Source organism: Chiloscyllium plagiosum, chromosome 1 (genome assembly GCF_004010195.1).
Source record: "Chiloscyllium plagiosum isolate BGI_BamShark_2017 chromosome 1, ASM401019v2, whole genome shotgun sequence".
Taxonomy (NCBI): domain Eukaryota; kingdom Metazoa; phylum Chordata; class Chondrichthyes; order Orectolobiformes; family Hemiscylliidae; genus Chiloscyllium; species Chiloscyllium plagiosum.
Genome location: NC_057710.1, coordinates 107,419,896 through 107,444,270, shown reverse-complemented (window position 1 = coordinate 107,444,270; position 24,375 = coordinate 107,419,896). Strand labels below are relative to the sequence as shown.

General features: G+C 38.8%; 1 protein-coding gene across 1 annotated transcript in view; it reads right to left on the bottom strand.

The window, feature by feature from the left end:
* Positions 1-5,875: 5,875 nt before the first annotated feature.
* Positions 5,876-24,375, bottom strand: part of anapc4 (anaphase promoting complex subunit 4) — a 97,890-nt gene continuing 79,390 nt past the window's right edge. The window contains exons 20-29 of the mRNA XM_043700575.1: positions 23,307-23,363; positions 22,760-22,853; positions 21,748-21,845; positions 21,594-21,655; positions 20,953-20,988; positions 20,730-20,831; positions 17,572-17,649; positions 14,601-14,771; positions 10,638-10,761; positions 5,876-6,115 (exon numbers count right to left, since the gene is read on the bottom strand). Coding sequence (XP_043556510.1) covers positions 5,876-6,115; positions 10,638-10,761; positions 14,601-14,771; positions 17,572-17,649; positions 20,730-20,831; positions 20,953-20,988; positions 21,594-21,655; positions 21,748-21,845; positions 22,760-22,853; positions 23,307-23,363 — 1,062 coding nt within the window. The remainder of the gene's footprint in view (positions 6,116-10,637; positions 10,762-14,600; positions 14,772-17,571; positions 17,650-20,729; positions 20,832-20,952; positions 20,989-21,593; positions 21,656-21,747; positions 21,846-22,759; positions 22,854-23,306; positions 23,364-24,375) is intronic.

Below are 24,375 nucleotides of genomic sequence, written 5' to 3'. Positions count from 1 at the left end.
ATACCCCCTCAGGTCTTGAAATCCCCCACCCGAAGGAAAAGACACTTACCATTCATTTTATCTAAACCCCTCATGATTTTATAAACCTTTATAACATAACCTGTCAAACTCCTGTGCTCCAGTGGAAAAAGTCCCAGCCTCTTCTAATACCTCAAACATTTTTTCTTCAGCTTATTTTGAATAAAACTATTCATTTAAGAAAGAAATTCTAGATTTTCACCTGTAATTGGTTGTAGTGCTTCAGGCAGTCCTGATAGTTTCTTCCGAGTCTGAGGCCACTGACATCCAGAACAGATATATTTCGTATCATACAGCCATTCAGTCCTGGTGGGCATGTGGTTGAATGTGTCACTGAAGAAGTTTCAAATGAGGCAATATACAAAAAGCAGGCAAATGCATAAAAACTGATAGCAGAATCCATGTTCTTGTCAGTCTGCCTTTTCAAGTCAGTAGTCAGAATGATCAGAAAGTTTTGTAAAACAATAATTTATCCAATTTTCTTTTTGCTATAACTTTGGCTTTATCAGTTTTAAACAGGAGGTAACCTTTCACTTGTCTGAATTTTTTGATGTTCTAGGACTGATATTCAGTCTATTTAATATATCAGAGATCATAACTCTGATCTATGAAACTAACAGCGGTGTACTGAAATTCTCTACAAGTAAAATATCAAATTAGGTTTTCAACAGCTGATGCAGCTGAGGGTGTATAACTTGATAAGTAAATCTCACTCATTAAAATCCACTGCTCAAGAACAAAGCTATCCTGTTTGAAGCTCAGCTGGTGACCTTCTACAAATCCAAGAAAAGGGAGTGTTCGTAAGGCACTAAAACCAATAATTCTGAATTTCTTTCATTTGAAATGTTCCTGATAACAACTTTGAAACTTGACTCCAATATGCTCTTTTAATTGCGTATTCAATGCCAATCTGCTTATGGGCATTTGCTGGTATTGACTTATTCCATATCAACATTCTGACCAACTTTTACATTTTGTTTAGCCTTTATTCTGGCAGTTACAAATGACAAGTAGTCTCCACATTTTGTCTAAAACAGGGCAGACATAATGCAGCATGGGATGTGGCCTTGATCAATCCATCACCATTACTCATTCAAGGTGGTATCAAACAACTTCAAGGACACTCTCAGATAATGTTTTATTATAAATATGTGGAGCATGTACATATTGTCTAACGAACAGCGATGACCGAGAACAAAATTTTTGTTGGAACGCTGCTCTGAAAAGTGCATTTGAATGCAAATTAACTGAGCTATGTGCACTTTATGAGGGGCATGGATAGGATAAATAGACAAAGTCTTTTCCCTGGGATTGGGGAGTCCAGATCTAGAGGGCATAGGTTTAGGGTGAGAGGGGAAAGGTATAAAAGAAACCGAAGGGGCAACTTTTTCACGCAGAGAATGGTACGTGTATGGAATGAGCTGCCAGAGGAAGTGGTGGAGGCTGGTACAATTGCAACATTTAAGAGGCATTTGAATGGGTACATGAATATGAAGGTTTTGGAGGGATATGGGCCGGGTGCTGGCAGGTGGGACTGGGTTGGGTTGGGATATCTGGTCAGCATGGACGGGTTGGACTGAAGGGCCTGTCTCCATGCTGTACATCTCTATGACTATGACTCCATTGAGGCGGCGCAAAAGTGATTCAATATGTGAGCAGACATTAGTCATTCCTCTTTTCAGAGATGCTAAGAAAGTAAAATTCTGATAAATGATGTCCACTGCCTAATGGGTCAGTAGTCCCAGAGAATATAAAAGTAAGAAAACAGAATGGCTACGTGACTTTGAAATAAAATCAGTACTCAGCAGGACTGTGGTAGCATCAATGGAGATAAATAGACTTATCATTATAAACTGAATATGACTTCTTCAAAACTGGCGAATATGGGAGCCATGGAGAGTTTAACAATTCATTTGGAGTTCTTTTCAAACAAATTCAAATGGAACAGTTATGGGTAACTTCCACTAAGGCCAATGCATGGAAAAGTTTTTTTGCTTGTTCTGTGCAGTCAAGTGCTACAGTGCTGAGTTGAGCATTCTGCCTCCTGAATAGAATTTGCTGTTTTGGCTTCAGGCAGCAGGTATTTGGAGCAACATCACACATCACTCAGCATATAGTTGTACTAGATACCTAGAGATTTAAATAGCTGACCCTGTAGAAAATGACAGAGTACAATCTTCGTATTTTTGTCAGATACAAATGCCATGTTTTTATAATCAAAAAGAAAAATCTCTTTCATCTTCTTCCTTTGTTCATTTAATTACAGACCTTTATAGCTGTCCTTATTAACCAGTGAGAAAATATTTTGTTTTTATTGCAATCTTTAAGGATATTTATACCACTAACTCCTGACTCTGCTTGAAAGCTTTATTTACACACCAAGGAGGTGGCAGTGAAGTGATCAGAATAGTGTCAAGATTAGAAGCATCCTAACAGAGTACTGATTTGTTAAATCAAACACTGAAGAATCAGCAATGGAGAGAATTGAAGTCTTGCAGTGAGATTAGATTAGAATCTCACTAAGTTAAAGTGTAAAAAATTCTGCTCCATTTCTCACCAGCTCTTTGAAACCCTTTTTGGTAGAGAAGGGACAATGCTTCTTATTAACTGTGTGAGAAGTGAAAGAAACCAATGGACAACAAATCAGGATATTTTTAGGAGTGTGTTGACAAATGAATAAAGTCAGTGTTCAAGTCAAGTTTAGATTTAGACAAATGATGTAATTGAACAAGTTAAACCTGTATTTTTGTCTTTCACAATTTTTCAAATATTTCAGAAATTTCATTAGCAGATTTTTTGTTATCATTTCTATCGTTATCCTATGAGCATTTCTAATTTCAATTCCTTTTAATTAAACGTTATTCAGATTTTAAAGATTTAGGGAATCAAATTCCTAATCCAGCCAGACAGGACATTGCTATGGCATCACTGATGTAATCTGCATGTGAGGAATGCAAACATACAAAATACAAGCAGCAATAGGTTACTTAGCCCTTTGAGCCTGCTCCACCATTCAATAAGATCACGGCTGATCTTTTTGTCTTTCGAATTCCACATTCTCATCTATCCCTGATAGCCTCTGATCCTCCTGCCTGACAAGAGTCTCTTCACGCCTGTCTTAAAAATGTTCCATGAAGCCCCCCCCCTATCCCAACAACTCCACCACCACCCAGAGGCAGATAATTCCAAGTCACACATCTCTCAGAGAAAACATTCTCCTTATCTCTGCCTTGAAGACTCCTCATTTTAAACCAGAGGAAACATCTTTGCCATGTCCACATTGTCAAACTATTCTGGACCTTGCCCACTTCAATCAAGTCGCTCTTCTGAACGCCAGTGGAAACATGATCAGCCTTAACAAAATATCCTAATAAGACATTTCGCCCATTCAGGTGTCGGTCCAGTAAATCTCCTCTGAACCACCTCCAATACATTCACACCATTCCTCTAAATAAGGAGACCAAAACTGCACACAGTATTTGAGATATATCTCACCAACTCCCCGTGTAACTGAAATAGAACATCCTTGCATTTCTGTTCAACTCTTCTCATAATGAAGGATAACATTCCATTAGCCTTCTAGATTACACACTGTTCCTGCATACAGTGACTCAGGCACCAGAACACTTAAATCCCTTTCCATCTCAGAATACTGCAGACAATCTTCATATAATATTTGGCTTTTTTACTCTTTCTGACAATAATTAAAAACTTCTTACTTTCCCCACATTATACTCCATCTGGGATTTTTGCCCAGTCACCCAACCTATCTATATCCATCTGCAACTTTCTTACATTATCTTCACAATGTACTTTCCTACCTGAGAATTCAGCTTCCATGTCTTTACTTCCCTCATCAAAGTTATTGATATAAGTTTTAAGAAGTTGAAGCTGCAGCACAAACTCCAATGGACTCTACATGTTATCATAAGAAATAGGAACATGAGTAGGCCATTGGCCCCCTCAGCCTGCTCTGCCATTAAATAGGATCATGGCTAATCTGACATTCTTTGCATCCACTTTCCTGCTCTTTCCCTGACTGGTCAGCAATCTATCTTGGCCTTAAATATACACTAGCACTCTGCCCTCATGGCTCTCTGTGGCAAGGAGTTCCAAAGACTCTCAACCTTCAGAGAAGACATTTCTCATCGCAGCCTTAAATTGGCACTCCTTTATTCTGAGACTATGCCCTGGTTCTTTCAGCATTTACTCTGTAAAGCCCCTTAAGAATCCTACATGTTTCAATGAGACCACTTCTCATTCTTCAAAACTCCAATGAGTAAGCGTCCCAACTTGTTTAACCTTTGTTCATAAGACAATTCCTCCATACCAGGGATCATCCCAGTGAACCATCTCTAAACTGCCTTCAATTAACTAATACTTTTCCTTAACCTGGAAATCAAACAAAAGTTCCATTTATTCTTACATTTTGCTTTCTGCCTGCCAACCAATCTTCTATTCACTCTATTTTGTTACCACTTACACCATGAGCTTTTATTTTCCGTGATAACCTTTGATATAGTGCCTGTCACGTCTCCCAGGAATCCATCTCATGTTGAGCATCAACAGATGCAATCTTTTTAATATCTAACATATAAATCTTCAACCTTCCTCTTCTAAGAAAAATACGACATCTTTAAAAATCTATACTTCCCACATTTGATTAACTGTCTGAAAGTATATATTCTTGATTCTCAAATCTCTAATATCCTTATTAGGGGATGGCCAGACCTACATACTAATTCCAAATGTAGCTAGTCTTATACAAATTCAAAATTATATCCCTGCTCTTTGGCATAAAACCCAGTTTTCCATGCACTTGCATTTTTAAAGATCAGTAAAATGTAAAGATGTGATATCAGTCCTGAATTTTAGCAATGATACAGTCAACATTCAAGGTAAACTCATTTGTTATAATAAGGCATAAAATAAAATCAAATTCAGGATGAGACATGTTTTCAAATGAGATGCATTTTCAACTAAATATGAAAGAACTGCAGTAAAATATCCTGCGAATATTGCTACTAATCAGAATAAATTGCTTCACAAAGATTAACAATGTTATAAATATTTCCTGTACTGTACAAAGTTATATTAAACCATGCACATGACGACATAATTCAGATGGCAATGTTAACTGTTTTTACATTTCATTTTAATTAAACACTTTACATGATCACAAACAGAAATAATGCAAATAATATATCAAAATCTCAGCAACACAAAAAAGTTCTATAGAACAAAAGAATTAATTAGAACTCCCTGCTTATACTTTTTTGTGTTTGTTCAGGTAAATTCAGATATTAGTGGAGTGTAAGTACCCAATGTCAGTGTTTTGCACTCCCATGTCAACTGCAACAGAAACTGCATGGTAAATCTCTCCAAAAATGAAACAAACGTTTTACCCACTTAGCTCTCATGACGTTGTCAACAAATTCATAAAGAACAGGCTTACAATCTCACTACAATGCGCATACATATGTGAACATTCCTAGTGTGCTTCACTCCAAACCTGAGCAGTGCTCTCTATCATCTTAGGGCAACATGTTAATTTCCCATTCCTGTCATTTTGGCCCTTTAAATGAACAGGTGCGAGTTCAGGGTGTTGGAACAAGACTCAATTTGTGCAAACTTATCACTTACAGGTTGATTCTACTGTTCAGCCAAAGTTCTTCGTTTTCAAATACTGTTCTGAATTTCACAGCACATGCAATGTAATGTAATTTGTGCAAATAGCATTCACAGCAAATTGCACCAGCTATTACTGACTCAGTATAATCGCCAATACGTGTAATAAAATTAAATGGACCCTGTATTGGGAAACCTTTCTTCATGAAAGTAAGTTACAATTAACAAACTAACTCCAGGTTCCAGGTACAGATTCCAGGCTGGAAGCATCATCCTCAAGCAATATAGGCTTCTCAATACCAGTTACAGCATTGACACCAGAATCAGCTTGAGCATTCACTGTCTCTTCCATCTTTTCTTTTGTCCCACCAACATCTTGAGACTCTGGCTCTTCCTCCTCTTCATCTACCTCTCCATCATCTTCCACATCCATTTCAAAAACACGCACATGTCGCAAGTTTGAACTCAGCTGTAGAATTATGTTAAAATATGTTAATAAAACTAGTTTAGAAAATCAAAAAAATGATAAGAATTTTTCCAAATGCTTTTATTTTCAATAAATATTTAGGTCTATAATAGAACGGGCACATGTGTGAGGGTAGCTATCTGAAGAAACAGGAATGTTTGTCGAGGTTCCTGATAAGCAAGAACTTGCTGGCAAAATAACAGCAAATGATATAGCAACTTCAGGCAAGCTGTGTATATTCAAAACTTCTCTGTAAGTGAAATATTGTTTTCACAAAGCTATGTGCCTCATCACTGAAATGTATTGAAAACAGCCACTTTATGACATTTAAGGGATTGATATGAACTTAATGCACTACCAATATTTGAATTTAGTAATAAGTAGCCATAAGTATACTTTTAATGGCATGATCGTCATTAATTATGACCAACCTCTGGCCTCATATTAACTATTACCCAATGTGGGGCTTTATTTCAAATTGTGAATTTTTCAGGAGGATTTCAAAATTGTCAAGTATTAAATTTTTTTTCTTGCTTTTGCTTTATCTTTTATTCTCTCTTTATCCCATTTTTATTTCTAGTTTTATATTTCTCTTTCTATATCTGATTTGACACTGGAATTATCCATTTTACCTGCCTGCTGGCAGAAAGTCAGTTGGTCATTTAACTAGTGATGCAGAAAGTGATGGAAGACCTTACAAGAAAGGGAGGAGTGTGGTCCTGCACTTAATTTTAAGTAACCAAGCTGGGCAAGTGCTTGAAGTTTCAGTAGGGAAGCATTTTGCAGACAATGATCATAGCTCTGTTAGATTCAAGACTGTTATGGAAAAGGACAAGGATGGGTCACAGAGATGTACAGCACGGAAACAGACCCTTTGGTCCAACTCGCCCATGCTGACCAGATATCCCAACCCAATCTAGTCCCACCTGCCCATATCTCTCCAAACCCTTCCTATTCATATACCCATCCAGATGCCTTTTAAATGCTGTAATTGTACTAGTCTCCACCACTTCATCTGGCAGCCCATTCCATACACGCACTACCCTCTGCGTGAAAAAGTTGCCCCTTATATATAAATCTTTCTCCTTTCATCCTAAACCCATGCCCTCCAGTTCTGGACTACCTCACCCCAGGGAAAAGACCTTGTCTATTTACCCTATCCATGTCCTTCATGATTTTATAAACCTCTATAAAGTCACCCTTCAGCCTCCGACGCTCCACAGAAAACAGCCCCAGCCTCTTCAGCCTTTCCCTGTAGCTCATACCTTCCAACCCATGGGCATGGTCTCAGAAAAAAGGGCACCAATTTAAGACTGAGATGAGGAGGAATTTATCAGAGGGTTGAGTGTCCAGTGACCGACTTGGCACCGACATCCATTTCAAACCCACCGACTCCCACATCTCTCTGCTGCCCTCCTGCAAAAATGCGATCCTCTGTTCACAATTCTTCTGCCTACGCTGCATCTACTCCCAGGACGAGGAATTCCACTTCAGGACATCCCAGATGTCCTCCAACTTCAAAGACTGTAATTTCCTTTATCCATGATTAATAATGCCCTCAACTGCATCTCCTCCATTTCCTGCACTTCTGCCCTCAGACCCTCTCCCCCCAACTACAATAAGGTGGTCCTCACATACCACCCCACCAACCTCCAAATCCTTTGCCATTTTTGCCACCTGCAGTCAGACCCTACCACCAAACAGATATTTCCTTCCCCACCCTTACCTTCTTTCCATGAGGATCATTCACTTTGCCATTCGCTCGTAAGTTCCACACTCCCTCCTACCTCTCTCCCATATCCGGCACCTTTTCCTGCAATCGCAGGAAAACACCTGCCCTTATACCTCTTCTCTCACCTCCATCCAAGGCCCCAAACAATCATTACAAATCCAGCAGAGATTCACCTGCATTTTTTCCAAACTGGTTTAGTTGCATCCATTGCTCCTGATGTGGTCTCCTCTACATCGAAGAGACAAAGTGCAAACTCGGGGACCAGTTCAGCCTTCCTTCTCCTTCCTGCCTCAGTGACAGGACCTAACCTGTCCACCTTTGTTCTCATCTATCTGCTTCACCCCTCCCACTGACCAATCGCAATAACCCCCTATCTAAATCCACCTATTACCATCCCCTTTCTCAGCCACATCCCTAACCCCCTATTTATTTCTGAGCTCCCTTCCCCCTCCACAGTCCTGATGCAGGGTCCTGACCAGAAACATTTTTTCAATCACAGAATCCCTACAGTGTGGAAACAGGCCCTTCGGCCCAACAAGTCCACACTGACCGTCTGAAGAGTAACGCACCCAAATCCATTCCCCTACCCTATTACTCTATGTTTACCCCTGACTAATGCATCTAACCTACACATCCCTGAACACTATAGGCAATTTAGCATGGCCAGCTCACCTAACCCGCACATCTTTCTGCTCCTCCGATGCTGTCTAACCTGCTGTGCCTTTCCAGCTATGCATTTTAGCGACTCTGACTTCCAGCATCTGCAGTTCTTACTATTTCTAAGTGGTTAAAAAGGGACATGACTTGCCTTTATTAGTCAAAGTGTAGAGATTAAGAGTAGGGAGGTTATGATGGAACTGTATAAACCATTAGTTTAGACACAGCCAGAGTATTGTGTGAAGTTCTGGAATCCTCATCATAGGATGTGATCGCACCAGAGAGAGGCACGGTGGCCCAGTGGTTAGCATTGCTGCTTTAGAGCACTAAGGACCCAGGTTTATTCCAGCCTTGGCAACTATCTGTGTGGAGCTTGCACATTCTCCCAGTGTCTGCATGGGTTTCCTCCCGGTGCTCCAGTTTTCTCCCACAATCCAAAGATGCGCAGGTTAGGTGGATTGGCTGTGGTAAAATGCTCGCAGTGTCCAGGGATGTGCAGGTTAGGTGGGTTAGCCATGATAACTTGCCCAAAGTATCCAGGGATGTGTAGGTTAGGTGGATTAGGTATGGGAATTACAGAGATAGGTTAGGCGGATGAGTCTGGGTTGGCATGCTCTTTGGAGAGTAGTATGAACTTGTTTGGCCGAATGGCCTGTTTCCACACTGTCGGGGTACTATGGATGAAAGAGGAGATTTGCCAGGATGTTGCCTGGGTTGGAAAGTTTTATTTCTGAAGAGAGATTGGATAGATTTGGATTGTTTTCCCTAGAAGAGGATATGGAGAGGGCACATGATTGAGATGTATATAATTATAAAGGGTATAGACACAGTAGACAAGAAGCTTTTACTCTTGGTGGAGGGATCAGTGACAAGGCCATAATTTTATATTGTTAACGGGCAGAAGGTTTAGAGGAGATTTGAGGAAAAATGGTTTAACCCAGAGGGTGGTGGAATTGCAGAACTCACTGCCTGTAAGAATGGTAGAGGTAGAAAGCATCATAACATTTAAGATGTACTTAGATGTGAACTTGGAATATCACATGGGCCAAGTGCTGGAAAATGGCATTAGAATTTTTAGGTGATTGTTTTTGACAGGTCAAACAGACTTTTTCTGCGCTGCAGATCTCTATGACTCTGAGATGCCAATTTGGTGGGTTGCTTTGTCCTGGATGGTGTTGAGCATCAAATGCCATTAGAGCTGCACTCAGACAAGTGAAATGCATTCCATCATACCCCTAACTTTTGCCTTGTAAATGGTGGGTAGGCTTTGGAGAATCAGAAGGGATATTACTCATCTTCAAACTTCTAGATTCTGACCTGCTTCTAGTCACAGTTTTTGTATGGCTTGTACAGTTCAGTTTCTAGTCACTCCTCATGATGTTGACAATGTTGATACTAATACCACTGACTGTCAAGGGGCGATGGTTTGATTTTCTCTTTTTGGAGATGGTCATTACCTGATGCTTGATTGGCAGAAATGTTACTTGTCAGCCTAAACCTGGCTATTGTCCATGTTTTCCTACATTTGGGCATGAACTGTTTCTGTACCCAAGGAGTTGTGAATGGCGCTATACATTGTGCAATCATCAGTGTATGTCCCCAGTTCTGACCTTATGATGGAAGAAAGGTCATTGATCAGTCAGCTGAAGATGTATGGTCCTTGCACACTAGTCTTAGGAACTTATGCAGTGATGTCCTGACCTTAGATAACTGACGTCCAGCAACTGCAATCACAACCATTATTGTTTGTACTAGCTATGACTCCAGAAAATTTTGTCCTTGATTTTCCTGAGTCCAGCTTTGCTTGGAATCCTTGATGCAGTGATATCCAACAAAACTTGACATTGGACCACATGAGATATCAGGGCAGTTAACAAAATGCTTAATCAAATGGATAATTCCAAAGGAGCTGTAAGGGAGACACAGACAGAGGTTTAGAGAGAGAATTAGAGAGTTTTAGGCCGAGGCAGCTGAAGGCACAGCCAGCAATCATGTCAGGAATACAAATGCCTTGAATTAGAAGAGAGCACATTTCAAAAGATTGTAGGATCAGGCTGCAAGGAGAAACATACCAAGTCCTTAAGGCTACAGAAACTCAGTTTGAAAAATATGTACTGTTTTTTTGAAAGAACTTACCACACAAGATACTTTACGAATACCGTTTACAGCAAGGTATTGTGCTTTCATATTCTCTAAGGTCCGGGATTGATTTTCAAGAACTACTGTCTGAACAGGAATTTGATTGGTTTGTTCATCAAGCCTGTAAATAAAGACCAAAATGCAATTTGGAATATTAAACTGAGCTTGGCTGAGCATTATAAACAATAGCATTTCAAGGTGAAGTTTTTTTAGTAAGTGAGGTGTAATGTCTTTTACAGTTTGGGAGCATGGTAATTGAAAATGTTGCTTATTATTTTCATTTTATTGACAACAATTGAAAAGGGTGAACAGAATATTCATTTCAAATTGGTTTATTCAGTAATTTGTAATGCTAACTGTCTTTGAAAATTGAACAAAAAATATTTTGGCAGAACTAGATTCGTATAGTCAAATCAAGATTGAATTTATAACTCTTTTGCTTTAATCTGATCTTTCCCAGGCTTAATAGTAATTTACATTCTTGAAGACACTCTCAATATGTGCTGCGCCTCTTTAAATATTATGCATTCAGTGCAGAAAAATTAAAATGTTTAAACTATTGTTATATCTAGCAATGAAATTAGTGAAGATAATCAATGTTACTTATAAAGTGACCTGGGGAAATTTTGCAATATTACTACTTCCAGTTGTTCTATAATTGAACAATAAGGTCAAGAAAAAAGATGTGAAAATGGCATGAAAAGTATGAGCATGCTGCTTATATGACAAGATTTTAGGACTTCAGTGGTAATTTTATGAGTATACAAAGCGTAACGATGCAGGTAAACACAGCAGAAAATTTGTCAGAAATTCCCCTCCCTCTTCTAAGTTAACATGCAGCATTGCCTTTCCATTAGAAAGAATATTCAGCTTTATTTTTCAGTTTTATCCAATTGCCTCCAATCACACGAACAGTTAAACAGGTACATATTTTGTAAATTTGATTGGGAGGAAACATTTTAGTTCAAATAATTTCTGGCAATATTTTGGTTATATGATAATAGTTTGGGCAATGGATATCCTCCCTTTATTCTTATACTACTTAGGTTCATTTTCCTGAAAACTTACTTCTGAAGCAAAAAAAAATATTGGAAAAAATGCAACTAATAATGAACTGACTTTGCAGTTAATGAATATAAAAGCTGGTGTGTAAAAATACAAGATCAACTACTGTAAATCTCCATTTTACCTTCTAAATGTTTATAGGAAATATTACTTCAACGATCAAATAGGTTAATGTGTTAATCAACATTAACAGTAGGAGCAAGATACTGTTAAAGCTTGCCCTGCCAGTCTCTGAAATCATGGCTAATCTTCTGCTGCGACTCCTCTTTCCTGTCCATTTTCCACACTCCTCAACTCTGAGATCGAAAAACTGCTCATGTCAGCTTTACAGATTCTTAATAGTGGAGAATCTACAACCCTCCTGGGTAGAGAATTCTAAAGATTTATAACTCGTCAAGTGAGAAAACTTCTCGACTATATGTACCCATATTCTAGATTCCCCAGCTAAAGAAAACAATCTGTGTCTATCCTGCCAAGCTCCTTCAGAATCTTGTATATTTCAGTGAGGTCATGTCTTTTAAACTCCATAGAATACAGACCCAATTTATTTGGTCTCTGAGCATGATTATATGCTCATTCCAGGAAAGGACAAGATCCCTTGTGGCATACTATGAAAATAACACCAAGAGATAATCAGAGAAATGTTAACATATTAAAACTCCAGTGTGAATGGAACCATTTACTCTTCCAAGTATGACTCTTTAATGTTTATTAATTGGATTTCAATGTTTTGCTACCGTTGATAAGTGTAACATGTCATAAAACCATAGATATAGGAGTAGAATTAGGCCATTCAGCCCATCAAATCTGATCTGCCTTTCAAGCATATCTGATATGCTTTTCAAATCCATTCTACTGCTTTCTGGCAGTTACTCTTGATCCCGTTACAAATCAAAAATACACTCAATGACTAGGCCTCTAAATCCTTCTGCAGCAATGAGTTCCACAGATTCACCATCCTCTGTCTGAGGTAATTCCTTCTCATCTCAGCTCTTGTTCAAGAGTGAAGGTTGTTCCTTCACTCTTGAGGCTGCGCACTCAGGTACCAGTCTCTCCTACTAGCGGAAAAACGTTTTCAACATTCACTCTATCCATGCCTCTCAGCATTCAGTAAGTTTCAATCAATTGACCCCTCATCGTTCCAAATTTTGTCGATTACACACTGACAGTCCTGAACTGCTCCTCATATGGCAAACCCTTCATTCCCGGGGTCATTCTTGTAAAGCACCTCTGGACCCCCTCCAACACCAGCACATCCTGCCTTAGACTTGGAGCCAAAACTGCTCACAATATTCTATATGGTCTGATCAGAACTTTATAGAACCTCAGCAGTATGTCTCTGCTCTTCTTTTTTAGCACTCTTGATATAAATGCCAACATTGCATTTGCCTTTTAAATCGCCAAATGAACTTGTGTTAACCTTAAGGGAATCCTGAACTAGGACTCCCAAGTCTCTTTGCCCTTCAGATTTCCGAAGGCTTTCCCAGTTTAGAAACTTCTACTTTTCCTACCAAAATGTATAATCTCACACTTTTCCAAATTCCATCTGCCATTTATTTGTCCACTCTCGTAGCCTGTCAAAGTCCTTCTGCAGCCTCCCCACTTCCTACCTATCCCTCCACCTATCTTTGTGTGATCTGCAAACCTCAGTTTCTTTGTGCAGGTCGTTAATGCATAATATGAATAGTGTAGTCCCAATAATGACCCCTGCAGAACTCCACTAGGCACCGGCTGCCATCCTTAAAAAGACCCCTTTACCCCCTACTCTCTGCCTTCTGACAGTCAGGCATTCCCTATCCATGCCAGTACCTTGCTTCTAATACTATGGGCTCTTCTTTTATTTAGCAGCCTCCTGTGCAGCAACTTGTTAAAGGCCTTCTAGAAATCCAAACAGGTCATGCTCGTTGGCTTTCCTGTCTAACTTGCTTGTTACCTCCTCAAACAATTCTAAAAGACTTGACAGGCATGACCTCCTCTTAATGAAGTCATGCTGACTTCGCCTTATTTTATCGTGCACTTCAAAGTACTCCGCAATCTCATCCTTAATAATGGACTCTCAAATCTTATCAATAACAGCAGTCAAGCTAACCTTCATGATCAGATGTTATTCTCCACACTCTCTATTTCCAAACGTCAACCCTCGAAGAGTTCAATCCCTCTCTACTTTTATCATGACTCTATTTCATTATTAATCTTGTCCATTCCATAGCTGTGTTAAGATTGATTTCCTACTCTTTCAACTTCCCTATTTTTAAACCTGCTTTCTCAAAAATACCTGAAGTCAGAAACTCAGTTGGTGAAATAAAGCTTTTCTACCTTTATTTATTATTCTTCAGAAAATTCCCAAATTTACTTAATATTTTTCAGGAAAGTTCTATGCTACATTATAAAACATGCAGGTTAGCAATTAGAAAGCTATTTTCTTGAAGAAAACACAGATTAATGATGCAAGAAGCATTAGGAGTATGTATACTCAAAGAAGGACATTCACAAAGTTTGGTGGGGTGGTACAAACTATATATGATGAAACTGCTGGACTCATTAAAGGATAGGTTGAATGGGCTTGTTTTCTTTTTAAATTATGAATGTATTTATTTGTTATACTCTAATTTTATGGACTATATGAGGTATGGGTTAGGAATTGTTCTTACTGCTGCTTCCCAACCCAGTTCTTTTTGCAGAAATCAGAACTGATACAGAACTATGATGGGTTCCTATGATGGGTTGGTAGATGTGATCCAACTGCTGTAATGTTACAGATCTGAATGGTTAAGAGGATTCGGCAACACTACAGCTTTATCCACTGACACAGAGAGAATGTTGAAAGTCTTGGATCAGAACAAAAGGTACAGGATTTGAAAGCCATGCCTGCTATTAATATAATTCAAGTACTACCTTTTACCAGTAGCCAACTTGAATTCTTCCTCGGTTTCATCATTGATATAAACAGATGATAATGGTAGCTGTGCCAAGATTCGACCTTTCTCTTCTTTGTCTGTGTGTCCCTTCAGTAGGACTGTCAGCATTTCATCATCATAAAAACCAACGTCCAAAAAGCTGAACTGACTAAAAGAAAAAGCACACAATCTATGTTTCATAAACCACTTGTCTTTACCTTTCAATACTATGGCTCTAGTTTCCTTTGGAAAATATGTTTGATCAATTTATAATACATTGTATTATAAAGTAGAAATGCACAGGGTTGTGAAGCTACAGACCTCAACTTACAGTATAGTTTGAAGAAAGATTTAGAATTCATTGGGTAGTATGCCATTTCACAGAAGTGTTAAAGTGCAGGAAGAGGTAATCATATCTACATGTGCTCTTCAAACGAACATCATAACTTAGTGTCATTTTTCAGTCTTTGTCCATGAACCTTATACATACTTTTTTAAAAAATATTTTATTGCATCTTGAATGTGCCAAATGAACTCATCTCCACAACACTTCAAGACAGTTCATTCCAGAGTAGAACCAAGGAAGGCTTTTGCCCCTTATCACACTTGCTTCTTCTGCAAGTCACTTTAACCAGGTGCTTCTTGGTCTTGTTCCTTTTACCAATGGGAACAGTTTCTCCTGGCCTATTCTATCCAGTACCTTCATACAAGGCAATAAAAACAAGTACAAGTACACAATCCTTTACCCAAAATCCCGAAATACGAAGCTTTTCTCCCTAACAAGGTTGTTTGGTGTACAAACAGTTAACCCAACTCCACCCCCACTCGACCCATGTCACTCAGATGTGATGTGGGGGTGTGACCCAGCACTGGCAGGTGTCAATTCTGTCTCAGGGCTCGTAGTACTCACAGGTGCATCTGCTGTTCGGTAAGATTGTTTACATTTCACCCTTAAACTGTGACTTACTCCAAAATCCACAAAATTCAGAATTCCGAAAACCAGCTGGTCCCGAGGGTTCAGATAAAGGATTGTGTACCTGTACTACTAAGTAACAAAGTGAATTAACTCTAAAGGTTAATTGAAAAACTGATTCCAGCAGATCTGAAATAAAACAGGAAATTATGAAAATAGGTCAGATAGCAATGTAGAGTTCAACAATTTTAGACCATAATCTCTGCCCAATTTTGTTTTGCTTGCTTATTTCAGTTTTGTGGAAAGGCAGAAAATAGCAGAAGCAGGCCATTCAAGCCTTTGAGCTTGTCCCTTCATTCATTTTGATTATGGCTTATCACCCAACTCAATGGCTGCTTAATTTGATTTCATTCAGCAACACACCTAGTTTATTTTCTTGCCCCACCACCATTCCCTTAAGAGGCCTAAATTTTTTTGACATACAATCTTTGTTTTCACACAATCACAGATCTTACTTTTGCCCCCGACACACCAACTCTTGTCTAAAATCTTCAGGTGAAATCTTACTAGGCTCGGAGAGACATGGGCTACGGTTAGATATGTGGCAGAACTGGGCAAGATGTTCACTGAAGCCCTAAACATCACGATCATCTCATGGCATCTTGTTCATTTTTCTCACGTGGCCAGATTCTCATGAGCAGTAGTGAGTTCCCAATTATTGCTTATCATTGCTTGTTAAACGCCTTGTTAATGCCTTGTCATGGGTTGCTGTCATACCATATTTTCCATACAACCTACCTGTTGGGAAAACTCAACATGGAAACCACACTGGCTTCTTGCTAGGTTCATCTTGTCTCCTTCTCCAAGCGACCTTCAGTTAGTCCATGGCCAGACACGACAACAGGGCACAATCAACCAGCATCAGCGGCATCTACTATATCGGCAGTCTACTTTCAGGGAGTTATTGTCGACATCCTCTAATGCATTAGCACTCTGCCCTGAATGGGTAAACTTATCTAGCAAAGCACATCAGTGACCAGCTATGTATGGCTACAACATGTACAGAAGATGCACAATGACAGGAATCCATTCCAGCATGGATTAGACTGTCTACTGGGCTGCCCCCTTGTTCTCTCAACATATATTCACTGCGTACCTACCGGCGTGCCATCAGCATACACATCTTGCACTGCCATGCCTTACATTGATAATTGGTGCAGTCGCACAACTAGGTAGGTGATCACGCTGAGCAGCAGCCCCCAGTCAGAGCAAGCATATCTTGTAGTATGTCATTGTGCCACATCACTCCAGCACCTGTACCACGTGGCCTCAGTATTTACGTCAAATACACATCATACGCAGCAAGCAATGCAGCATGTCAGAATGTATTAAAGGAGTAGTCTGCAATGAAGTCCATGGGGACACCCAACAGTTTGGGGCGCAGCATAGCTAGTCAATGGCAGACTCCATACCAATCCTGGGCTTCAGCCCCAATTAGGTGGCCAGTCAGGATGGTTTTGCAAAAAGGGTTCTGTGCTCCTGGAAATGGGTCAGTTCTTTGTTTCCATAGAGGCCAGTCTGGAAGTAGTGAGTCAGAAAGTCAGCAAGAGGTGGGCCAGGATCATCCCATCATCTCTGCTTGCAGAAATTAAGGGGTAAAATGGAATGGGAGCAGGAGAGGACTGCAGGCAGCTGTAGATAAATGCACATGACTCAGATGACCTATGAAAGTATGAAGCCTGTGGGTTTGATGGAATGGGCATGTAGAATGGAGAAGGTTATGCTGGGAGTCTCAGCAATGTGTTTAACTGAGGGTGAAATCTATTGGCAGAAGACCACTCAGCATTGTTTCAATCATGAGCACATGAATAGTGCATAATGTTGAGCAGAACAGCTGTAAAGAGACTTGTAATGAGCGGGGTACATGTGCTGATGATGAGTGAGGGGGTTGCATCTGCAACCATTCACATGGGAACAATACTGGCAGCCAACAAGGCATGCTATCCTGTTGAACGAAATATATGTTGAAGACAGTAAAATATAACTGGAACCTCACCTTTCCTTGTTATTGTCATTTCTGGTGCTCCACACAAAATCTCCAAACTCCACAGCAAGCAGCCAATTAGGAACAGACCTGTATATAATCACCACAAATAGGAATACTTAAATTTAAGCCACTGACCCTAAAATTTCACCTGGATGATCAGTATGCAATACGATCTTCACACTTCTGAAATTAAAAATCTATTCCACTATGAAATTTTCTAAATAAGCTGTGGGGGAAATCTAATCCTGCCTGAACATTTTATTGAAATACTGCACAATTTCAATTGTTTAACATACACATGACATCCTTAAATCTTTAAGATTTAACTAAACTCATTCCCATGTAAATAGAGGATCTCAGAGGTAACACTTCACAGAGATTCTAGAAGTTAGTGCTAGCAGCAGGTAGTGCCATGCTAGGCATACCAGAACAAAAATGCATCTTCCTAATATAGGCAATCCTTGGGTTACAAATAGGTTCCATTCTTAACTACATTTGTAAGTCAACTTGTATGCAAGTTGGAACACAATATAATACAATACAGTACAACATAAAATAGCCACTTGCAGGCATTGGAAAACATTTGCTTGCTGCATTTTTGTTATTAATGTTCAAGAGTATGAATGTTTGTAAATCGGGGACTGTCTGCATGTGAAAATATGTCTTAAAGCGAGCTTCTTGCACAGCAGCAACAAGGAATTTTCTACTTTCAACATTAACCATCTTTGGGGCATTTTAAAGTAACATGTTTTTAGAGTAAGATGCCAGATTGTGAGCAGTTAAATACCATTGATTAATGCACACCAGTTACTGGCTTAAGATTTCACTCTTTGCACTGAGATATCCAAAAGGCTTTGTCTTGCTGGGCCCTGCTGAGGGCTAAACCACAGCATCACCAAACATGATATCGCGTTTTCATTTTCTTTCTTCAGCTTTTAAGCATAATAAGGTTCCCATAAGAGATCAATGAGAAGGATGTGCATTCAGACCAAACAGGTCTGTATTATTCTTAATCAATCTTTTTGGTTGTCCTATGACATACCAGCTAGACAGGTGGGACTTGAATCCAAACCCTCTGGCCCAAAGGCAGGGACAGAAAAGAAGGTTTGATCATGAACTTTACTAAGGCCTTTGACAAAATTCTGCATGGTTGACTGGTTAGTAAAGTTAGATCACATAGGATTCTGGGAGAGCTTGCCAAATGGATTCAAAATAGGCTTGACAGTAGAGGCTGAGGGTGGTGAGGGTTGCTTTTCAGACTGGATGCATTTGACCAGTGCCATTCATTAGGTATCAATGCTGGGTCCACCATTGTTTATAAAATATATAAACAATTAGGATGAGAATATAGGAAGCACGGCTAGTATGTCTGTGAACAAAATAAAACTGGTGGCACAGTAGACAGTGTGGAAAGTAATCAAAGCTTACTAAGGGATCTTGACCAACTGGGCCAATGGGCTGGGACCAACTGGGCCAATGGGCTGAGGAGTGGCAGATGGAGTTTAATTTAGGTAAATGTGAGTTGTTGCATTTTGATTTGATTTGATTTATTGTTTTCACATGTACCTAAGTACAGTGATACATTTTGTTTTGCGAGCAGTACAGGCAGATCATAACAAACAAGGACATATAGATCACATGGTGTTTAGAGGGAGCAAAACATACAAGGTTAAAAGTGTACACAAGGTGCACAAAAGCAAGATCAACAGTAGATTTGAAATTAGAGAGGTCTAGAGGTAAAACAAACAAGGACAGGACTTACCCAGTTAATAGGCCCTGGGGAATGTTGTAGAACAAAGAGACCTAGGGGGTTCAGGTACATACTTCACTGAAAGTTTTTTCTCCAGGGTTTGGGATTTCAAAACTAGACAGCATAATTTTAATGAGAGAGGAGAAAGATTTAAAAGGGACCTGAAGGGCAAATTTTTCATGCAGATGGTGGTTTGTATGTGGAATGAGCTGCCGGGGAAGTTGTAGATGTAGGTCCAGTTACAACTTTTAAAAGACATTTGAACAGATGTGTGGATAGAACAGGCCTAGAGGGATATGGACCAAATGCAGGCATATTGGACAAGTTTAGTTTGGGAAACTTGGTCAGCGTGGACAAGTTGGACCAAAGAGTCTGCTTCTGTGCTATGAGTTTATGATGAGTTAACATATATCAGCTGACTACCATTCAGGTCGCAATAACAATTTTCAGCACACCTGGACTTGGGCAAAGGAAAGCCAGCTGGATCCAGAACAGGAATTCAAGGACGACGTAAATCTCGGAGTTAAGCATTTTGAATTACATAAATCAACTTGCTTGGACATGTTATGACACACTTCCATGATAGGTGGAATCAAACCTAGATCTCCTGGTTCACAACAGTTCTAAAGTCTGTTGACTTAAAGGGACTCAATTTGTTTTTCTTCATCCTATTTTTCTAATCAACCTGTTCAGAGATGTTGTTACACACTTCTGGAGCAAATGGGACTTGCACCTGGGCCTCCCAATCCAGCGGTAGGGACACTACCACTGTGCCACAACATGGCCCTCTAAAGGGCAAAAAATAACCCCCAGTTAATGCCCAACACCCCATATAATAAGGTACAATTAGTATATAATTAACACTGATATCTACTCATCATTTTTGTTGTCAACATATATGTGTGCACACAGGAAATGGGCTCAGTTTGGACAAGGCTGCAATTAAACTATTTGCCAAAACTCAATGGTCACGTGGATGATGACCAAGAGTTGTTAGTGCTAATCAAATCATGTTTGGGCCTTAGCAGGATTTCAAAAACTGTTTCAAAGTTATTTTGGGGTGCCACACATCAAATACAGGACAATGTGGGAATGTTAAACAGCTAAAGCCAGGAATTTTAATTTATTTTTATGCATATATCTACAGAAATCAACAGAGTATTTTTTTCTGATCTTAGGCAATTCATGCATATGCATTATCATATAAGCATATGTACACAGAATATGATTGATACAGAAGTAATTTACATATTTCCTAGGTGGCAAATTAAGGATAATTACATATTTAATGCATTGTCATATCATGTTTTCAATTAAAATATAACACTTGCAAGCAGTTTATACAGAAGCAAACAGAAAAATCCTAAATACTACAAAATCACATGAGCCAAATATCATACTTTCTGGCTGTTCTCACCTTGAAAGGTCTGTAGGTCTTCGCATAATATAGATTCTAGAAGATTCAATGCTGTGCATTGTGAACACTACATACTGTAGATTTGATGACTTATCATTCCAACTGTTTAAAAAAAATGTACAGCAGGTTTCAGTTGGATTGCCAAAATTGTGAAACACAAAATTACAGAGAAAGCCACATTATTCCATAAATGGCTAACAATTAAAGATATCAGTAAACTTACAATGATGGTAGTGAAAATCTGGGTACAATCCCCTCACTGAAATTAAATAGAAACAAGTATATTAACAAAAATGTATGAACTACTTATTTCAACAAAGTTTGCAAACTACTCCAGGAAAACAGCAGCTAGTTAATGCTGAATTCAACAATTTATTTTCATTATTCTTCTATTAGATGGAGCATAATTAGCAAAGACCTTCATTTGTTGCCCATACCTATCTGCCCTTGAACTGAGTGGTTTGCTGGGTCACAACAGAGAACAGTTAAGAGTCAAATACATGGGGGTGGATTTGGAGTTACTTGTAGTCCCTGTTTTTCCCTAAAAGGCATTAGCGAACCAGAAAGGTTTCTACAGTAATCAAGGATGGTTTTATGGTCACCAGTATTAGGATTAGATTTCAAATTTTGATTTATTAATATAATTTAAATTCCAACAGCTGCCATGGGACATGAACCCACACCCCCACAGGATTAGCCTAGGTCCATGAACTATAAGTCTGGCATCATTATCAGTACATGTTCCTGATATATTAATATAAAATAAGGGCTTTGTTTCAATTTAAATAATTACATTTTGTTATTTAATATCTTTGAAAAACTTGCACATTTTATTGGAGCAAACATAAAAAAATAAAATTTTACGTTGGATGCAGCTTGTACAGAGGCATGTAGACAACTTGATGGACAGAATTTCCAATTACTTCCTATGAAGGAAACCAGAAAGAGTTAGTGGAAAATTATGAAACTTTGTTATGGTCTCACTGTAACAATGGTGACTGAATGATGTAATACTTACAGCTGGTTTTTGTAGGCAATTATCAATTTGTGCTTCCACAAGCCTTTTAACATAATGTAGTGATTTCTTGGGAAAATATGGAAAAAGCAAGGGACTTTCTAAAAAGAAAATTAAAAATTCTAATAATCATCATGGCATTGTACTGCAAATAGGTTATCAAACTGATGCAAAATGCTAAATAATATGTTCAAATAAAAATCATCTGTTCTGGAAGTTAAACACTTTTTCTTTGGGAATTTACATGCAAAGAATACGAAAAGAGCGTCAGAGGGGCAGACACTGAAAATTTGTGCTAGTTATTCTGCAGAAGCACGTTCATGAATCAATGTGGTTTGGCAGCTTGGTAAGCCAATTCTTGGTCAAAATAGTTGAGGGAGGAGCCAGAGGTTCATTTTTAAGAGTGTCTTTGATTCTGGAAGATTTTTGATGGTTCAGTTTTGGGCTGCAAGAGTGACCTTTGTTCTAATATTGTTAAACTACTCCAGGAAAACAGCAGCTAGTTTATGCTGAATTCAACAATTTATTTTCATTATTCTTCTATTAGATGGAGCATAATTAGCAAAGATCATCATTTGTTGCCCATACCTATCTGCCCTTGAACTGACTGGTTTGCTGGGTCACAACAGAGGGCTAGTTCAACAATACTAAGGTTATAAAGTGAGGAAAACCCATATCAAAAGGACAAAGTTTACAAAACATTACTCGGATGTTCTAGGTAAAAGATACTCGTGTCTTATCATGGAGCACTTCTAAATTCAGGGAAGTAACAATGGCAATAAAAACAGGTAAATATGGAACCCAACTCTACTCATTCAACAATGTGTCTCAGTCTACTCCTTGAGGAAGAAGGAAGTTATTCTCCAGTTAGAATTCAATTTAGGCGAGTTGTTAATTTGTGACCTTAAAATCTTCGACCGCAATCAGAAATAACTATCAACCCACAAGTCCTTTATCCTAATCCCACTTTTACCAGAAATTTGGAATTCAAACTTTAAGAGTTCTTTATTTATACCTTTAAGATGGACACTATTTTGTAAGAAGGTAAACCAAGGATTTCCTTCAGTTTCTGGAGGAGTTACTAGGTCATCATCCTCATCTTTTAAATACTGCAAAAACAAATTGCAAATATACAGATTCAATGCATGCTTTTTAGAGAAGAATGAAATATAACAAATGCAAATAACCTTTATTCTTTGCACCCAAGCAAGAACAGTCACATTACAACTGAATTCCTGCAAGAATATGCACATCTTCTAAAATTTCTTCAGGGGTCAACAACATAATTTTATACACTGCAAAATAATTATGGCAAATACCAGTCACATTTTTCAATTGACATGTAAACCTGAGTGAATATTTCTAAAAACTTAGCACATTATTCAGAAGTTGTTAATTTCATTTTGAAAAATTAGCACATTTTGTAAATGTAAATAGAAAAAAACACTTGAGATACATTACTGATATATTTTAAACCAGGAGGCTTAATTTACATCAGTATTTTTAAAAATCAACATCAACAAATATTAAACAGACCAAGTCTGATGTTAAAAATGGCATACCTGACCAACTCTCTCAACATTAAAATACTGGCCCTTTTGATCATAAAGCTCTGGTGCCTTCACAAAACAAGAAACAAAACTTTGTTGTAAATCAGCACTCTAGGTAACAATTTCTGAAAAAATCTGCAAACATCATAGAATCCCTACAGTGTGAAAGTAGGCCTTTTGGCCCGATGAGTCCACACCAACCCTCCGAAAAGATTATTTGAATGCAGTCAGAATGTTTCTTCTGGCTTGAAAGCATAAATGATTTCCCTTAAAGATTATTAAAAACAGTATTTTGCTGAAATGGTCATGTTTCACATTTGAGAAGCCATGTTGGGAATACTTTTCTTTGGAGATTTTAAAGCTCTCCTGTGGTAGTTTCATTTTGGTCACTCACTGGATTACTCCCGGTGGTATGAGCTAGTCAGGGCAAGAATAGGAGGATAGAGCAGATGAATGCATGGCTGAGGAGCTGGTGTATGGGAGAAGGATTCACATATTTGGATCATTGAAATCTCTTTTGGGGTAGAAGTGACCTGTACAAGAAGGATGGATTGCACTTAAATTGGAAGGGGACAAATATACTGGCAGGGAGATTTGCCTAGAGCTGCTCGGGAGGATTTAAACTAGTAAGGTGTGGGAGGGGGGGACCCAGGGAGATAGTGAGGAAAGAGATCAATCTGAGACGGGTACAATTGAGAACAGAAGCGAGTCAAACAGTCTGGGCAGGCAGGGACATGGTTAATAAATTAAACTGCATTTATTTCAATGCAAGGGGCCTAACAGAGAAGGCAGGTGAACTCAGGGCATTGTTAGGAACATGAGACTGGGATATCATAGCAATTATAGAAACATGGCTCAAGGATGGGCAGGACTGGCAGCTTAATGTTCCAGGATACAAATGCTCAGGAAGGATAGAAAGGAAGGAAAGAGAGGAGGGAGAATGGCATTTTTGATAAGGGATAGCATTACAGCTGTGCTGAGGGAGGATATTCCTGGAAATACATTCAGGGAAGTTATTTGGATGGAACTGAGAAATAAGAACGGGATGATCACCTATTAGGATTGTATGATAGACCCCCTA